The following is a 17,794-nucleotide window of genomic DNA, read 5'->3' on the forward strand; positions in this document are numbered from 1 at the left end:
TTAATCACCAGAAAAATGTGTCCGTAAGTAAAAGTGTTTTCAAGTATCACAAAACCAGGAATCAGGCTTAGAAAAACATGCCAACCCTCCCCCCAGCTTATTAAGTTTATATTTTAAATGTAACCCAGCCTGGACACTTGAAAACCATACAGAGAGATGCCAAATACCATTATAAAGAGAAAGTAGGACAGGCTGTGAATCAGGTGTTCCATTTTAGTGACAAAAATGATGAGATCATTTTCGACAGCACTCTACAAATTGATCTCACTGCAGCTCTTCTGGCACTGAACATTGGCTTTTCCATTGATGATAAAAGCTCAGCTTTAAACACAGATCCATATTCTAAGTACTGCTAAAGAAAATAATATTTTAATTCCTGATAGGGTTTCCATTAGCCTGAATTGCCAGGGACAAAATACCCATCCTGGCGAAACCCTTGGGACTTTATTTTCATTTCACCTGCTCTGGCACTGACAAAAGGCCTTAAAGTCGTGGAGGTGCAAATCACACTTGTGCTAGAGCAAAAAACGGTTCAGGGGATAGGCAAGCCTCAAGTTCATCTGCATTTAACTTAACAGCACTCCCACAGACTTCAAAGACTGCACTTGCTAGAATTTGCAGCAAGAAGCAATCCTTCAGGGATGTTTATTTTTCCAACATCCAGCACCTTTAATAAACTAATATATTAGTGACATCTCTCAAACACTATCTTGTCTCCCAATTAGGTCCCTTTCCTGCCAAGAAGACCCCTGCTGCCTGTTCATTGTGAGTGTGCTAACAGTTCATAATGCTGAATGGTTTGGGATAAATTAAGCAAATGAATACTCAAGGAAAAAGAAAAGCACTGTATTGATTTGTTGTCTAGACATAAATGTATCTGCTAACATATTGCAGACATTATTCAAAGCCAGGACTGGCTGGAATAAGTAGAGTCAGTTTTTCTGCTGGGGAAAGGAAAACACTGAGAACAATACAGCTTATTAAATAAGTGTAATAAATTAGATGCTAATAATTAAACTAATTCTCATTAACACTTTCAGTATGTCAGGAGAGAAGCAGTAATTTTGCCAGTTATTACTTCATTGGCTGGAAAAAGTTACGTGCATTACATTTCATGAAATATTCAGAGCATTATTTTAGATTTGATTTACATAAAATTTATAAATTCTGTATTCGTCCAGAATGCTATTTCAATAATAGCAAGATGATTCACTTTATTTGATTAAAAAAAAAAAAAAGAAAATGGTTATTTGAAGCTTTGGAACTCTGCTTAATTTTTCATAGAGATAAGGGGAAAAGATAACTGCTTACAGAAATAACAAACCATAATAAACTGTACTTTTAACATCTTGAGTTCAAGTACTGGTCAACTTGATCTAAAGTGCTATAAGGCAGTATCTTTTTTTTTTTTTTTTTTTAATGAACTTAGCTGATCTGAAACATCTGTTTCTCACCCTCCCTTTTCCAGCTCTTTCCCCCCCACTCTCCCCTGAACTTCAGAAATAATTAATAAAAATTATTCTGCCTTCGTATTTTGTTAACCCAGGTTCCACAAGGGTTACAACACGTGCAGCAAAGTCGTTTGTGGGGGGACCCAGCAGGTCACTGAAGCACCAGCTTCTCTGACACTTTAAGCCACTTCCACCACAATGTGGTTGAGTGGTTTTTTGGGGAGGTCTTTAGTTGTTTTTTAAAATACTTTTGCAGCATAGCATTATTATTATTATTATTATTATTATTATTATTATTATTAATAATAATAATAATAATAATAATAATAATAATAATAATAATAATAATAACAACAATAATATATTTTTTATTTTAATTTTTTTTTTTGTTTCTCCCTTCCAGCAGCTCCTCAAGGTGCGCTCCTTCAGGCGACATGCTGTTACAATAACCCCATCCATCACCCCCTGGTTAATTTTTACAAAGGACAAACACTTCTGAAGAAAGAAAAACGGCTTCCTTACATTTAGGAACCCCACCTGTCCAGCCTGCTGACCAGCGTCGGGGCAGACAAGTTGGACAAACTCTTTCAGAGTCTCCTGAGGATGATAGCGGATTGCTGGGTGTGAGAAGTATGGCCCAGGCTGTTGAATAATGGGTGATGTTGGAAAATGAAGAGTCGATGGTGTTGCATGTGGACTTGCTATAGGAAAGAAAACAAAGACGTTATATAGAGCTTTGCCTCTGGAAAATAAAACAGTTTAAATCTTTTGTAGTTTTAAGTAGCTTTTTTTTTAAATCTTTGTTGTTGGTTTGTTTTTAAATGTACAGTATTGTTTATACATCAATTAATATATTAGAGCACGTTGTGTCCTACACTTGCTTCATCTAGGTCCTGGAAGCAAACGGAGCCAGACATTTTGAAGGATTTTCTGTGTTTTTAGTGGACACAGAGAAAGGAATCAGCAGTCCTTTGTGAGAGTGAAAACTATTCATCACCTTAAGAACAGCCCTCATCAATCAGGCAATAAAAAAAATGTATTTGGGAGATTAGGGTTGATTTAATTGACATTTCATGTAACTTGGATTTGCACATACGAAACCATTTTACATTGTAGTATAAACGGTCGATAATTTAAAACCAGTCTAACACTTCTTGTTGTTGGGTTGTTTTTTCCCATCTCACTTCAGGAACATTTATTTTAAGTAACGTGTTTTCGTTTAATGAACATGCACAACGTGGCGAGATCGTTTGGAAAATTACATTTACATTTCTCCTGAATAACATGGCTGGGCTCAGATCTTCAGCAAACCCCCAGCTCGCTCTCAGGGCTGAAGTTTAATTTGGTGAATTTATGGGCCAACAAGCCAGCTGGAAAATGCACTCCAGAGAAGGTGCAGAGGTGTGATGTACACCAGCCCATTGGCAATGACCGGTTTTACCCTCAGCTGATTTCAGCAGAACTACAAGTGCAGCTCCAGAGCCTTTTGCTCTCCTGCATTATGTGACACCTTTGCCCAGTTCCTTGGCCTTCAAAATATATTGGGTTGGACTCTTGTTACTCAACAGTGCTTCCCATTGTTAGCTGTCACCACGAGGCAGCAACTGCTTCCACTTACAGTGCCATGAATTCTCTCTTTAAAATGAGGATTCACTCTTCCTTCAGAATGACCAATTAATCTGGTTGCACACAAGCTCATCTGTAAATCACTGTTTATTTCTCACCAAACAGTCCTTGTTGCTCTCTAGGAGTCTTTCAGGGGTGTATGTGCAGAGGTTGTGCTCGTACACTGCATATGACCAATCAGATAAAGGCTATGCAAGGGAGGGGAAATCCTACAGAAACTCAGGTGTTGGCTTGGAAATAATTTAAATATACAAGAGGGGAAAAAAAAATAAAAAAAGCCTTTGGCACTTTTGGAAAAATTGGAGAGATGCAGGAAGGTTAACTAAAATCAAACACAAATGAGCAAACATTCATTTCATGATGAATGTTATGAAAGACCTTCAGTTAAATAAAAGCTAAAATCTGCTTCTTACTCTTGTTCATTGCCAGTTTAATAATATGACACTTTATTAATAACATTTTTTTTTCTTTAGCATTATTAAACCATTAGCAAACTCAAGAGCCTGAGGATGTGGATAAAATGTGAACTCAGAAAGAGCAGCAAGGAAACTACTGCCTTTTCCTGTAAACATTCATTGAGGGCTGGCTGGGCAGTCCTTTTCCACCACAGGATAGGAATTACTGCTCTGACACCACCCCCAAAACGAGCTGCACTCATGCCAGGGGTGCTGGTATGCGATGGATGTGAAACTCTTGTCCTTCCATGAAAAGCTCCCCTGTGTCCACCTTAACCCCACAATTCTGCTCCCTTTAATTCTGTTAAAAATATTCCCAACAGAAAGAGAAACATCAAAGTTGAAGGGGGATTCCCTTCTGTAACTGTGAGTGACCACCATGGAGACAATTATTACAATGGACAGAGAACTCAACAGTGTCCAAGGAGCCACCTCACCCCAAAATAATCCCCTGCCTTTGACTGGTGCAGCTCTGAGGTTGACACCTCCATTCCACCCACACACCTTCAGTCAGCATTTTGATGATTAGAACAAAATTTTTATTAGCCTACATTATTTTTCTCTTCCTCCCTTTCTTTGTATCTGGTTTTGTAGTTCCCCCTTTCCTTGTGTGCCAGATGGAATATGAATGATGAAGATAAAAGTGAGAAATGGACATCTATGTGACAAACATCTAATTAAGTAAGGAATAAATTGGAATTTCTGAAATATAAAAAGAGAATTTCCTTTTAGCATCAGCTCTTTTAGTACTGTTTGAAATTGTTATGCAATTGCACTGTCCTTTATGAACAAACTCATTTCTGTTTGTCTGCTGGGTGAAAAGGAGATTGAAATGCATCTCAGACAAGAAGGAATAAAGAATTGTATCCAGGGAACATGTGGGAATTCAAAGCTGAGACAACACTGTATCTAGCTTTTCCAAAGTATGGCTCTTCATTTAATAATTTGATTTTCTGTAAGAAAGATGAAAGAATAGTCAGTGGCATGTTAGGAGCAAGCCTTTCTCTGCTGTCCTGACCTCCTCAGCATGTCAGGGTAGAAAAGAAAGTGGAGAGTGTGTGTCAGTGACCTGCCCAAAGAGAGAGAGAAGCAAAGAAATGCAGAAATGACCAACAATAATTCAACACAGCAAAGAGCTGCGAGGAGAAAGTTGTTCCTCTTTGGAGCCCTGGCCAACTCCTCAGCCCATCTCCGAGGGCTTCCTGCTGATCAGGGAAGGACTGGGGGAGGGAAAGAAGAAAACTGGCATGATTCCTCAGCCTGTGCCATACACTGATGTGGAGGGGTCATTTTCTCCTTAGCATAAGGAGTGACAAGTGCAATAAGGATCTCCAAAGGTTTGTTTTTGCAGCCTCTGACTAGGAAATAGCAAATTTCTCAAGTGCCAAAAGAAAGGGCTCTTTGATAAGGGGAGAAAAACCACTACTATTAAACTGATCAACATTACAAATGTGCCTGCCTGATACTAGAGAGAGGGAATTAAATGTTAAAGTCTAAAATCTGCTGGCCCAGACACAGACCATTACTCTGATGGCTGTGTTGTGGTCAGCAACTCTGGAGAGTGCAAAACTGGCCACTCCAACAAGTTCTGAGTGCAGAACACAACAGTGTTTCCAAATACAGGGGCCCTCACAAGCATTTTTAATCAGTGAAAGCACAAGGGGTAATGAAGCAGGTCATTATTATCCCTGTTTGCCTCTAAAAAGGCCAAGGGCCCTTTCAGTCATGATTTTCAGACTTAATAAAAATGATAAAGTCTTTAATTCCTAAACCCACACCTACAGTGATGGAAATTACCCTGTGTAAGACAAGAGGCTCTTATTACCTCTGACGGGATATTGCAAGTCTCAATCAGAGACTGTAAATTCTTTGAGATCTTCAAATGGAAGATAAAATAGGTCTTTGTCTATTATTTATTTACTTATTGACTTATTATTTATGTATCCCTAAGCAGCTCCATGCTGCCAAACCATATTTCTCCTGGCGTCTTTCAGCCTGTGACATTTATATTTTATTATTGACCTCAGTAAATGACATAAAATATGACTTCTACAATCTATGAAAAGATGTGTACTCAAGATCAGAACTTCATTTCTACCTGCTGTAGGTATGGAGGAGTTGGACTCTCTGGCGTTATGAAATCTGTTATTTTGTGTAGGGGCTGGAGGCAGGAGTTATCCTTCCATCTCAAGGCAAGCATAAATATTTCAAAGCACACATGATTCTAATTCCATTGAAGCTGGTCTGAAACATCCCAGACTTTTTATTGAAAATGAGATGGTAATGTATGGTGGCCTGCAACAGATATACCAGTATTTTAAAACTGCTGCTATTGGGCCAAGTAATTATGCAGTACAGCTGTTGCGTGCTACACTGGATTCCTCAGTGTTTTATGAGCTCGTGGTGCTGTGCAGCACAGAAGTCACAGGATTTTTCAGAATGCTGAATTCTGATTATGCAGCTCTGTCTTGCCTTTCCCCTTCTTGATTGGTAGTAGCCAATAACCAAGTAAGTAACCAATACAATAAGCTGCACCCATGGATTAGGTGAGCGCTGCACGTGGCCGGGGCTCTGAAGAAGAGCCAAAATTGTGAATGCTGTCCAAGGGAGTGATGAGACAATAAAGGATCAGTTAATTTGAAACAGGTCACAGTTTTCTTCAGATATTTAGGATCCTGGAACAAAGGAGCAGTTCCTAATAAAGAGCCCTGGGATCCTTGCTCCCGGGGAGTGCCTGCTGACATGGTGAAGGGACATCTACAGTGCTCAGACAGGTTTTCCACCAGCACAGCCCAACATATGGGGCCACATATTGATCCATCCACCTTCCATCTCCTCTTCCAAAAAAAGCCCTGCCAGCCCCTTCAAGTCCACAGGACTGAATGGAATTCCTTTCTTCCTGAAGTCGTTTGAAGTCTGAAAGAGTGGTTTGGTGTTGCTCAGGAAAAGGTGTTATCACCCCGGACTGCTCCAGGGAGAGGTGCTGGGAATCACAACCACTGCTCCTTCACAGGCACAAGGGCTGGCCCATCAGCTGGATCAGGGCACAGTGCTCAGATACCTCCTCTATAAAGTGATAATTAAGTTTACTAATACTTCATTAAACATTGATCAGCCTTCCTAGAAATAGTAACACTAGAACCATAATGAAACGGGATCGTTTTTTATCCGCTTGTTTTTGAGGCCATTATAATTGGCTTCATTACAATTAAGAAAGTATTTTCTGAAAAGTCATTTCCCTGGAAATGTTAGAGAACAGTTTGTTCTGCTAGAGACTTCCACGTCAGGCTTCTAAGTTGCTTTAACTCCCTGCGTGCTGCGAAGTTTCTGCTGTCATTCCAGTGATGCCAGTTCAAATTATGCGAGATGGATCCCACCCTTTGTACCCCAAAGGTACTTATTCTCAAAATTGACCATATTAGAGGACTAATTGGCTAAGCCACCATGCTGGCTGATGTGAAATGCTTTCAAACACCACGAAACAGCTGTGTTTATCGGAAATATGAAGAGTGACTTTTTAATAAGGAGATCTGGCAATAATCCAAATTTGTTGAAAGGAACTTACACTTCTGTGTATAATACAATACAAGAGGTAAAGAATGGAAGCCTAAAACAATAGCTTTAAGCCCACAGATTTTGGTGATGAAAGCAGTTACCCAAACAAGAAAAAAAAAAATAATTAAGAAACTCGGGCTGGGATTTGCAGAGGTCCTGAGAGAATTCATTAACTGCTTTTGAATTTCAATGGGAGCTGCTTCCCTGTAACACTTTCAAAGGTTTCTGAAAGTCCCCATTTTTCTTACTTCCCATTAGGAACAGACTTTAGGGTGAAAAAAGCAGAGGAATTGCTTGCTCAGGTTGGCAAAACCTGAATACTGCATACAAAACTTAAATACTGAACTGCTGAGGGTAGGACTGACCAGTCCTAGGATGAGCCCTTGGAAGGGAATTCACATCCCTAGAAAACTCATAAATTTGTTAAGTCCCATAATGGTGCAAAGGGGCTGTTTAGTGACATGGTTGTCAGGTCCAAGGATGAGCTAAATGCAGACTGATCCCATCTCACATTCCCATTTGCACAGTGTCAAGGCTGGGAAATCCTGGGGCTGGAGAACAAAAATAGGCTTTACCCTCTGAGCATTGGTAAAATTCAGGTATCCCTCGCTCCCACATTCCGAAAACAAACACAGATGAACAATTTAAAATATACCAGAAACAGCTGACCAATGCAAGAGGCAGTGAGACACCCTAGAAAGGATGGATGGAGGATCTGTTCCAGTCCATGAACATCAAAAAACGGGCTGAATTTCAGGCTGTCCATCTCTCAGCTCTCCAGAAGTCAAGTGCAGCTGGCCAGCTAAGCACTGCTGAAAAGAACAGAGCCACGGTATCTCCAGATCAGGGCTGGCTCTCAGCCCTCTTCTGCTGCTCTCAGTGGTACAAGGCACCTGGACCCTTTGTTCAGAAACACTCTTCCTGCAAGAAGTCTTGCAGTAGCAAGTGGGAGGCAGGAGGACATTTTGCCAAGGCCCACGGAGCTCCTAGCAAAAGGAAAATATGCTGATGGCTGTGTTTGAGCTCAGGGTTTATTGGTGTACTCTGGGCTGCTGAGTATTACAGGCTGCTTTTGAAAACCTGTAGAGCTGAACTGAGCACTGGTTCCAGATTCTGGCACGGGCAGGGGGCCAGTTAAGTTAGCTATTTTTGAGCAGAATGTTTTAAAACATGTCAGAATTCTGCTGCCTCTGGGAGACCAGAATACTATAGAATTGATTACTTTGGGACAGAAATAAAAATCAGACCTATAGAAAGCACTCCTTCCTTCCAAGACTACAGCTAGAGGTCAAAAAGACCCTAATTTACCATATTTGTAGAATTCCTGCCTCGCATCAAATGCTGTCAACTTCTGCATATTATTATTATTATTACTTTTAATACACACGATGCATTCTCATATATTCTCATCATAAGATAAAAACTACTGCTAGGAGAATATATCATGTCTTTCTTATAATGAAATGCAGTTGATAAGTTTACAATAGAAATGTAAATTCTCTTTAAAACTACAACCTTTATGTGTGTGATGATATAATTCTACTTTGATACTAAAAAGGGCATGGTAATGGAATCTGTGACTTTGGAGTGATATATTGCTGTTAAGTTAATAGGACTCCACATTCCCATTTCTAATATCAGTGTTTTTCCTCCCTTTCATTCTGTAGATGGTAAGCTGATACTACATAAACATTGTTAAAGCTATAGTTCCACGCTACAGTAATTCACTTAACTTTAACATGATTTATGGTTCTGTCAATAGAGGAGGTTGAAAATCCAGAGCTCTGATGCTTAAACATGGGTTCCATATTTAAAGCAATAATGTGCTTTTTGTGTGTGTCTGAAGCTAGAAGAATTTAGCATAAAGCAGAGATAAAAATATTATAGTTCACTGCGCTGTTTAAAGCATATAGTTTAACTCCATGGATACATCAAAGAGAGCAAAGGAACCAAACACAGCATCAGGAAAAGCATGGGCAAAATACTTTGTTCCTGCAGCACTTTATTTTTATAACATTTTTTTAGGGACGCATGAAATCCTATTAGTATTTTCAACACTCCCCCTTTTTTCCCCCCCATTCTTTTGCTCAGTTAGATCAGCTCCTTTTGTCAGGATGAGTTTAAATCTGGGTCCACTGTGTTAATCACCCCCCTTTCTTCTTTCTGGCACTTCCCCTCCAGGCATTTTGCCTCTTTAGGAGATTAAGCGACCAAGTCATCTTGTTGCTCTAACATGTCCTCTCTGGAGCAACATATTAACACAACTCCTCTGCAAAAGAGCCCTCTTTAGAAGTTTGCTGCAGGGATGACAAATTAACCCAGCATGGTGTCCCACACATCTATCTCAGTACAAATTATTAGTGTAATAGAGGTTTTAGTTATGCATTTATCTAGTAATTATTGAAGGGTTATAGAGAAGGGAGCTGAGCAATCGTGGCCCTTTATGAGGCGAGCTCGGTGGGTGGCCTTACAGTTAATTTAGGATAGGACTGTCTAAGCAGTTCACTCACACACAAATTAGCTGAACAGCCTTCTCCTTTAAATATTTCCTATGTCACAGGCTAACTCTTGACAATACAACAAAGGTAGGGTTTTAATTACACGGTCGCTGACTTTTGTTTAGCTGGAGCTTTAACCCTTTGCAGGTCTCCCTCTCTGCCCTCCCTGCCCGGGCTACAGCAGTTTGGGGATCGTGTCATGGCTAGAGTCCGACCTTGAGGCCATCTGTTGGGAAACTGCTTTTCCTTCAGCAGCAGGTTACTCCAAAGTGAGTGCAGAAAATCAAAATATTCCCCTGCTCAGTCAGCCGTCCTGACATTGTAAGCGGGACCACGCAAACTCGCCTGATGGTCAGCACTGTGCTGCTCGTGGTGTGACTCTCCTGGCTCTCTGACATCACTCTGGGTCAAGCTGCACAGGTTTGTTTTTGTCAAAATTCAGAGAGAAGTAGAAGGTGACACCAGTGTGCCAGCTGACAGCACCAAGAAGCAGCCACAGAGACTCGTAGAGAACGGGACATTACAAAATGTCTTTGTACAGTGTACACCAGGAGCCTTCACTTTGATTCTCTCGGAGCTGGCTGACAGGACAGCGAGCAGGCACCAGGACTTTGGTGACCCAGCGGAGGATGCTGATAGAGAAGGACACAGTATCTTTCCAGATATGTGACATAAAGGCTTTGCCACTTTGGCATGAACAGAGAGTACTGTGCTGCAGCTTTCCCCTGGCAGGCCTTGTCCTGATAAAAGTCTAAGTGGCAATGGTAATTATGGAGGAAATTAATAGAATGGAAACCAGTCCACTAGTTGAATTTCATCCCTTCTTCTCACACACCCCCTTCCTTGGGTTCTTGCCTTCGTGCTGTATTTCTTGCTTCTTGTAATTGTGTTTCTCCTTCATTTATCTTCCTAACACACCATCTCATTGTTATTTTTTTTTTTTTCCTTTCCTTGCCTTTTCTTCCTTGCTTTTTTGGCTTGCAGGATCCACACTGTCATATTCCATGGGAATGCTTGAATGCTCTGCAGCACAGGCTGCTGTGCATCCTGGCTTTACAAGATTGTGGTCAATTTAACGTTTCAGCCAGCTCCAGTTATAAAGTCACCAGAGTGTAAGGAGCAATACATGGAAGCCTAAAACCATTTATGTAAATACTGCTGTCACCCACAGTATTTAAATCCTTCACTGCCTCGTGAAGAGTTCAAGTGCTCTGGGAAGCTTTGTGAGATGCCAGCAATCCACGATGGCTTTGCAGTGCTGGAGTGCTGTGGTGAGCTGTGCTGACCACCAAATAATCTCATTTGCAGGTAACAGAAGTATGCCTGAGTAGGAGAGAGATCTGGCTGCCTGAATTTTCAAGGCTTTGAAATAAATTCTAAAACTGATAGTGATGCTAAAGCCACCCTATAGGTGATCAATTTACCATCTGCCAGACACTGAATCCTAACCACGCTGGTCCAGAGAAGACATATGGTGCATTCATAGAGTCATGCCCAAAAAACTGCCATCATCAAGTGAGGCTCCATGAATCACTTTGCTAGCTTATCACCAAAGAAACTTGGATCTTGCCACCATCTGTTGGAAGTAGTGAGGAGTCACTGAAGCATTGGCGTCCCTGCGCCAGCACTCGCTGCACATCTGGTCTGCTGGTCAGCCAGCTCAGATCCTCTCTCCTGGCTACTGCCCAGCTGGGCTGGGCACTGGCAGCAGCACCAGTGCACACAGGAACGAGGGCACAGCCTTCCACAGCACAGCACATCCAGGCAATTCCACAAGAGCAGAGGTGTTCCAACTGGTTCGTGGGGTGGAGCACCTTAAAGCGAGGAAATCCTCTCAAGGATCCTACTCCTCCTCCAAGGAAGTTTTGTTTCCAGAATGACTCATTGTGGGGACCACAGGGAAGGGCATTCAGTATCCTGGGACACCCCAGCAGCATCAGATGTGCAGTGTGTTCCAAGGGATGCTTGGAAGCGTGTGAAAGATTGGGGAATATTCCCGAGAAGATATAAATCGCTGGTTGTCAATGCCAACACCTGCCATGAACAGTCTACAGCTTCTACTCTGCTGTCTATTTTGATCATGCTTTACAAATGCATCTCATACACACATCCAAGTGATAAACTTGCACATACGAACATGAGAAGGAGATGGAACCTCCTTGTGATCGTCGTGTTGGCTGAGGAGCTTACTCTGGTGGTGACCTACTTACTGACAACTCCCCTTCCTCCGAAACCCCTCTGCAGAATGAGATTAAATCCTGCTCTTTGTTTTCCAAAGACCCCTCGGAACGACCTGCCACTGACCCTTTACATAATGCACCTGTGTCCAGAGGGAATTTAGCCCTGTGTGTGCTGTGCCATCATCCCTGCAGAGGCACAACTCCCAGTCACTACTGGTGGAAGTGAATCTCTCAATTATATCCTCTTATACGACAGCATTATACTCTTTATGTTGCCACTTCTGATACCTGAAAAGCTTCTCTCTTCTGCTTACTGTCCCTAAAGTACGCCGGAGGTGATGGGATAAAGAACAAAGCTGGATTTGCAGAAAATAATCCATCTCAGTGTATCACCCTTTACTAACAGAATGATTGTTGCAGCAGGGAAATAAACACAGCCAGTGTGCTGTGGAAGAAGAATACTGAGGAGGAATGTCCCAAAAGAACAAAGGATGAAGTCTGGGACAAGATTTTTTTTCAGGATGATGGCACTTGAAGAAACCATGGATGGATTCAGAGGGATTTTTTTTTTCCCTGAAAGTCAGTGAGACTTTGTTTGTGAATGAGCATTAAATAGAACATGCTTCTAAATGTTTCAGAAGAACAGTTTTGGTTAACTTTTTAGGAACCATGATGATTTAATTTTTTTTTTTTTTTTGTCAAGTTAGTAAAGGACATCTCCTTCCAAACAAACAAAATGTGGGACTGTAATAATTCTATTTGCTTTTCTGGCTCCCACTGAATGTTCTTCTCACGTAGCCAGTAGAAATCCCTCAGTGCACAGAAAAAGTCTTGTGAAAACAGACTGTAGATGAGATTTAAACAAGGCCTCACCACTGAGACATTTCCTCTCTCAACCACACAAGAATCCAAAGCACAGAGGGTCTAAACAGGGGCAGACAAAGGCAGTCAATGATCTTAAAAAATTAGTGTGAGGTAAAACACAGCTAAATAAAGAAAGGCCTATTAACTAATCAATCAACAACTGAAATCTAAAAGGCTGAACTTCTAAAAGACAGGAATTGGGAGTCAGCTGATGTGCACTGAATAGAATGTTAATGGAAGCTTCATATTAGTCATACTTGTATCACCAATTATCAAGGCTTTTAAAAGAGGACATATTTGCCAGACAGCTCGGATCCAAATTTCAAGGGAAATCTCTGTAGAGCTTAGATGCCTAAATTTCTTCTGAGGATCTAGGTGCATGTCTAAGGGTAATGAATAATTTTTATGGATTAACCACAACAAATCAAGCTACAATAAGCAGATTTAACAAAGCACAAAACCTCCCGAAGTGCAAGTCTGACCTTGCTTCAACTTTGTGCAACTCCACCATTTCTCACCACATCACCTGGATGTGCAGACAAAGAGGCTCCTCCTGGTTTATGCTGCCCTCAGTAAAACCACGCTGATGCCAAACAGACATTTCCAAATAATTTCTAGGATGAATTGCTAATATGCATTTTTATGCTTCACCATTAGGCCAATTCCTTAATAATCTTCTCTAAATGAGACAAAATTTCCTAGCAGAAAGAAACGTGTCACAACCATTCACTCCTATTTTTATATCTTCCAAAGAGGTTTGTAAGAGGATTCATTCATTTGTGTCTCTTCTATGCCCAAGTGAGTTCCTTTTCAAACGTGAACTCCATATTGCATTTCGTTTTCTAGGCTAAATGCAAATGCATCTTTCTAACAAAAATGTATAAACACATCCAGACCCAGAGGAGAGCTCTTTTACTTGGAAAGTCAGTCCGAAGAGTACTGAGAAGGAAACCAGCCAAAGTATTGCAGGAACCAACTTCAAAGGAGTCCCCTAACAAGGCACACAGACACCAGCAGCACAAGAACAAATGACTGGCAGAAGGAAGTTCGCAGAGCTGGAAGACAGGCGTGGGTCAGAAGTGATGGATGGGTCCCTGTCTCGAGCAGTTGGACCAAGTCAACGTGATGGATGGCCACGAGCAGAAGACACATCCTGTCCCTTTCCCCACCCTCTTCCAACAAAACCCCAAGGCCCCAGAAACCAGCGTTTCCACCTGGGGTGGTCGTCAGGAGCTCTCCCAAAAGCAGCCCAGCCTAAGAGAACCAGCCTCTAGAGACCTAAACCCTGCTGGGTGTGAAGGCAGCCCCTCGCTGGGCGGTCACAGGCGGCGATGGCTTTCCGTGGAGCGGCGCTGGCACGGCCGCGGCGCCGTGGCTGCCCTCCAATGCCTGGGGGCTCTGGGAAAGGCCTCACCTCTGGGTCCTGTAATGACAGGTCGATGGTGCTGTGTGAAAGCCGTTCCAAGGGAGGAGGTCTGCGAAGGCGAGGGACTGCTGAAACCAGACTTCTCTGACTTCTTTAATGTAGTTGGCGATGGCATTCCTGGCAAGAATGATTGATAAGTGCAATTTAATAATGCTAGGTCATGGAACGACAGCCTATGCATTGTGAAAGGGGGTGCAGAAGCAGCTAGACACACTTAAAGGACAAATGAAACGCAACACAACAGCAAGCTGAAAGCTCACTTTTATTTGTGGGGTTTTGGTTTTGTCGAGGCAGAAGCAGCCATGGTTTGCTCTGAGCCATGAGTACTAAAAGGCAGCCATATTTTTCTTATAAAGCTGAAATACAGACAAGATGCAGCTTATTATTGCTACTGAAACCTACTCTGCTTTATTTTTAGAAATCTGTAATAGCTGGAGCATTTGGATTTTTACAGGTTTTTTATGAGTTCTGTCTTTCACTCCTTGGTTTAGTAGATTATTGCAAATGGATCTTTTAAATGTGCCGCACGACTCAAGGCACAACCAGAGAATGGAGTTCTCTGAGTTCAAACTCTCCCTCCCCTCACTCTCTTGACTTCAAAGGTATTTGAAAGTTATACATTTATGTGGTTCTCTTTCAATTTTTTTTTTTTTAGGGGTGAATGGTATTTATGTCTTGATATTAGAAGCCACACTGGAATTATTTTAGAGTTTTTGCAATGCCCTTGAACTGCATCAAAGGCTCCCAATGAAAATCAGAGTTGGGCTGTCATTGGTGAAACCTCTGCCATGGACAGGCAGAAATGGCGTGCTACTCATCTGACTGGTTTGGTACACAGGGTGAGAATAACTCCTGCTGATGCCATAACACAGCTGTGGTATCAAAAAAATTAATGGAATGAACACATTGCAATGGGCTTTTAAAGCCCGAGCCTTTTCTGTGTATGGTACATGCTTGGATGGAATAATTTTACAGTATATAACTGAAAAGTATGCATGTTTGTCTGTACTAGCCAATATTCTAGATGCATCTGGGTATTCTGATTATCAGAATGCATCCTGAAAACTCAAGATTTCCAGTCTACACAGCCCATTGGGCATTCTGCATATCCATAAGGATATAGCAAAACAAAGGTGGAGATTTCAGGTGGAAAAGCAAAATATCATGTACTGTGCAAGTTGAACTTCCACCAGCAAAGTAATTTAATTTTATTTCCAGCTCTGTGTTTTATGGTATTTAATTGTTAAAAAAGTAAAGAGAGAGGCCTGGATAAGATTATCTCTGGGCTATATTATTAACTTTATATTTAATAAGACAAGTTTTATAGTCCCTGGGATGTTGATTGCAATATGCAGGAGCCTTCTTGTACTTTATACTCTGCACTGCTGGGCCTTAATGGTTTCAGTGAGGCTTTGGAGCTTATATTTCTGTAAGTTAAACAAAGTGAGGGAATGGTTTGAGTTCCAGTGTTGTACTTGCAGCTTTCTGCCTCGAAACTTAGTTTGCTACAGGGTTTGCTGTTAGGGTGGCTTTTAGGAAAGGTTACAGACCTACTTCTGAAAAATCATGACTGGTGCAAGAAAAATATTGGGTTGGGGTTTTTTGTTTTTTTTTTTTTTTTTTTTCATGTGGTCTTAGGGACTTTGGGGTAGGAACAAAAGCAGAGATTAGTTCAGTTTCAGGGGAAGAGAGAAAAGGAGATTGAACTGAGGTGTTTCAATGAAATACTCCAGTGCAGCCTGCTGAATTTCTGCTCCAGTGGGATGTAACTTAGTCATGGCATGTCCACGTTCAGGACAAGGACACTCAAAGGAATTAATGGTGCTGCTGACCCAGATTTCCCTATGATGGAAGAACTGGGGATGGAAACACCAAAGGAGTGTCAAGCCCAGCTCTAAGTACAAAATACTACGGACACTCCAAGAGACTTTTATGCACAGGGGAGGTCACTAAAATTTTCCAGCACAGGAGCTGCTCCAAGGGCAGGGTTGTGCAGCCCATGAGCAGGGACCCAGGTGAGATATGAGTTACCTGGGCGGGTGACAGAGGTCAGGGGAGGGATGAGATCTCAGCTCTGTGGCTCAGCTGGCTCAGGAGCTCCCTGCTTTCCCTGGCCACAAACCCTCTCCAGGGCAAAGATAATAAAGCTTCTAAAAAAAATGAAACAGCTTTTCTTTTACCCCTGTGTTAAAAAAAAAAAAAAAAAAAGCCCTGCAGGACTCATCTCTAAACCACAGCAGGGAGAAGGGGCAGAGGGAGTGGAAAATGGTTAAAAGCTGCAGCAAGTTCGTGTGATTGTGTCCAAACACTGGAACTTGAGGAGCTACAAAGAAGCTGATGAATGACCTTGAGTGTGGCAATGCTGAGCAGTGTCATGTTCATATGGGGATGGGTTTTCTAAGGTTGAGGCAGAGGCTTTCATGTGAAAATAGAGATTTTGATGTAACCCTGTGCAGGGAAATTGAGTAGAAAAACAAACTGAAGCGCTGATAACTGGTTGCTACTTTTGCTCTATTTGTTTGTTATCGTTCTGATTGCCATTATTATCACAAGTTTGGTTCATTTATTTATTTTTTTCCCAGGGTATTTTGAAATGTATTGGTTTGGAACAGTCCAACTATACCATGTTTTTGTTTTGTTTGGGGTTTGTAATGACACATTTTATTTTGAGTGATCACATCCATCAGATCTCAAGAAAAAAATGGCTGCTTCCTAGTTCAGAAGAATATGCAAACAGGAGCTTAATTACATCACTTAATATTGACCAGGAGAAAGAAGAGGATGAGCTTGCCAGCTCATTTCCAAAGCATGTTTTGTCCTTTAAGAGGGGAGGGTATGACAGAAAGTTAGGCAGTGCAAAGCAATTAGCATCATTCACATTTTATGTTGCGCTAGCATGGTGCTCTAGCAGCAAAATTCAAACATTCTTTGAATGGGTTAATAAAAGAAGAAATACAGTCGGCATGCAAGAAAAAGGTTTCCAAGAACAAGCCAAAATATGTCCCATTCTTCTAAATTTATCACAGCCATGTCACATTATCCTTGAGACTGCCAGGAATGTCAATTTTTTTGCAATTTAAAAAAAATATCTCATTTAGCACCATATGTTTGGTTAATGTGCCTGATATATCCTGCGTATTCTTTAGTCCATCCATTTCTAATACTCATTTTCTTCTTTTTTTTTCCTCCCCTTGCTAAGCCATATGTTACAATGCTGGTCATTCTATCGAGCTCCTTTCGGGAGCTGAGAGCGAGGGGACTCCTGTTTAATCACCCAGAAAAACTTTGAATTCTATGAGTCTCACTTAGGTGAGCAGTCTCAACACTTGAGTTAGTTGTAGGTGCCTGGTGCCTATGAAAATCAGGCCACCTATGAGGTGGCACAGTGCATATTAACCGTGGGGAAGGAACTAAAGGTAGGTGGCTAAACATTGAATTAGGTGTTTAATTTCTGGCACCCACGTTTGAGACTCTTGGCTAGTTTTAAGGGTCTTCTGCTCCAAACCTAATGAGTTTTAACACATTTAGCGGCCTCCAGTCCGCAGGGCCCCTCCTGTGCTGCTCAGGGATGCAGGAAATTAAAAAGTTAAGGCTGAAGGTAGCTTGGGCAGAGCTGGGGATGCATCCCGGGAGGATGGGGCTGCCTTGCACAGCTTTCCTCAGCATCGGTCCCCGGAGCCAGCGATTACTGGGGACCACTGCACTGAACACCAGATTTCAGCACTTCACAGGACCCTGA

At 41.7% G+C, this 17,794-nt stretch overlaps 1 protein-coding gene across 12 annotated transcripts in view; it reads right to left on the reverse strand.

Moving 5' to 3' along the window:
• NFIA (nuclear factor I A) overlaps window positions 1-17,794 on the reverse strand; it is a 249,339-nt gene that overhangs the window by 38,536 nt on the left and 193,009 nt on the right. For 8 of the 12 annotated variants that reach the window (XM_059853665.1, XM_059853667.1, XM_059853666.1 and 5 more), the window contains 2 exons: window positions 14,044-14,172; window positions 1,974-2,152 (listed from right to left, as the gene is read on the reverse strand). In XM_059853665.1, the coding sequence (XP_059709648.1) occupies window positions 1,974-2,152; window positions 14,044-14,172 (308 nt within the window). The remainder of the gene's footprint in view (window positions 1-1,973; window positions 2,153-14,043; window positions 14,173-17,794) is intronic. The other 4 variants (XM_059853673.1, XM_059853671.1, XM_059853664.1 and 1 more) reach the window with 3 other exon arrangements.

The sequence above is a fragment of the Haemorhous mexicanus genome, chromosome 9 (genome assembly GCF_027477595.1).
Source record: "Haemorhous mexicanus isolate bHaeMex1 chromosome 9, bHaeMex1.pri, whole genome shotgun sequence".
In the NCBI taxonomy this organism is placed as follows: domain Eukaryota; kingdom Metazoa; phylum Chordata; class Aves; order Passeriformes; family Fringillidae; genus Haemorhous; species Haemorhous mexicanus.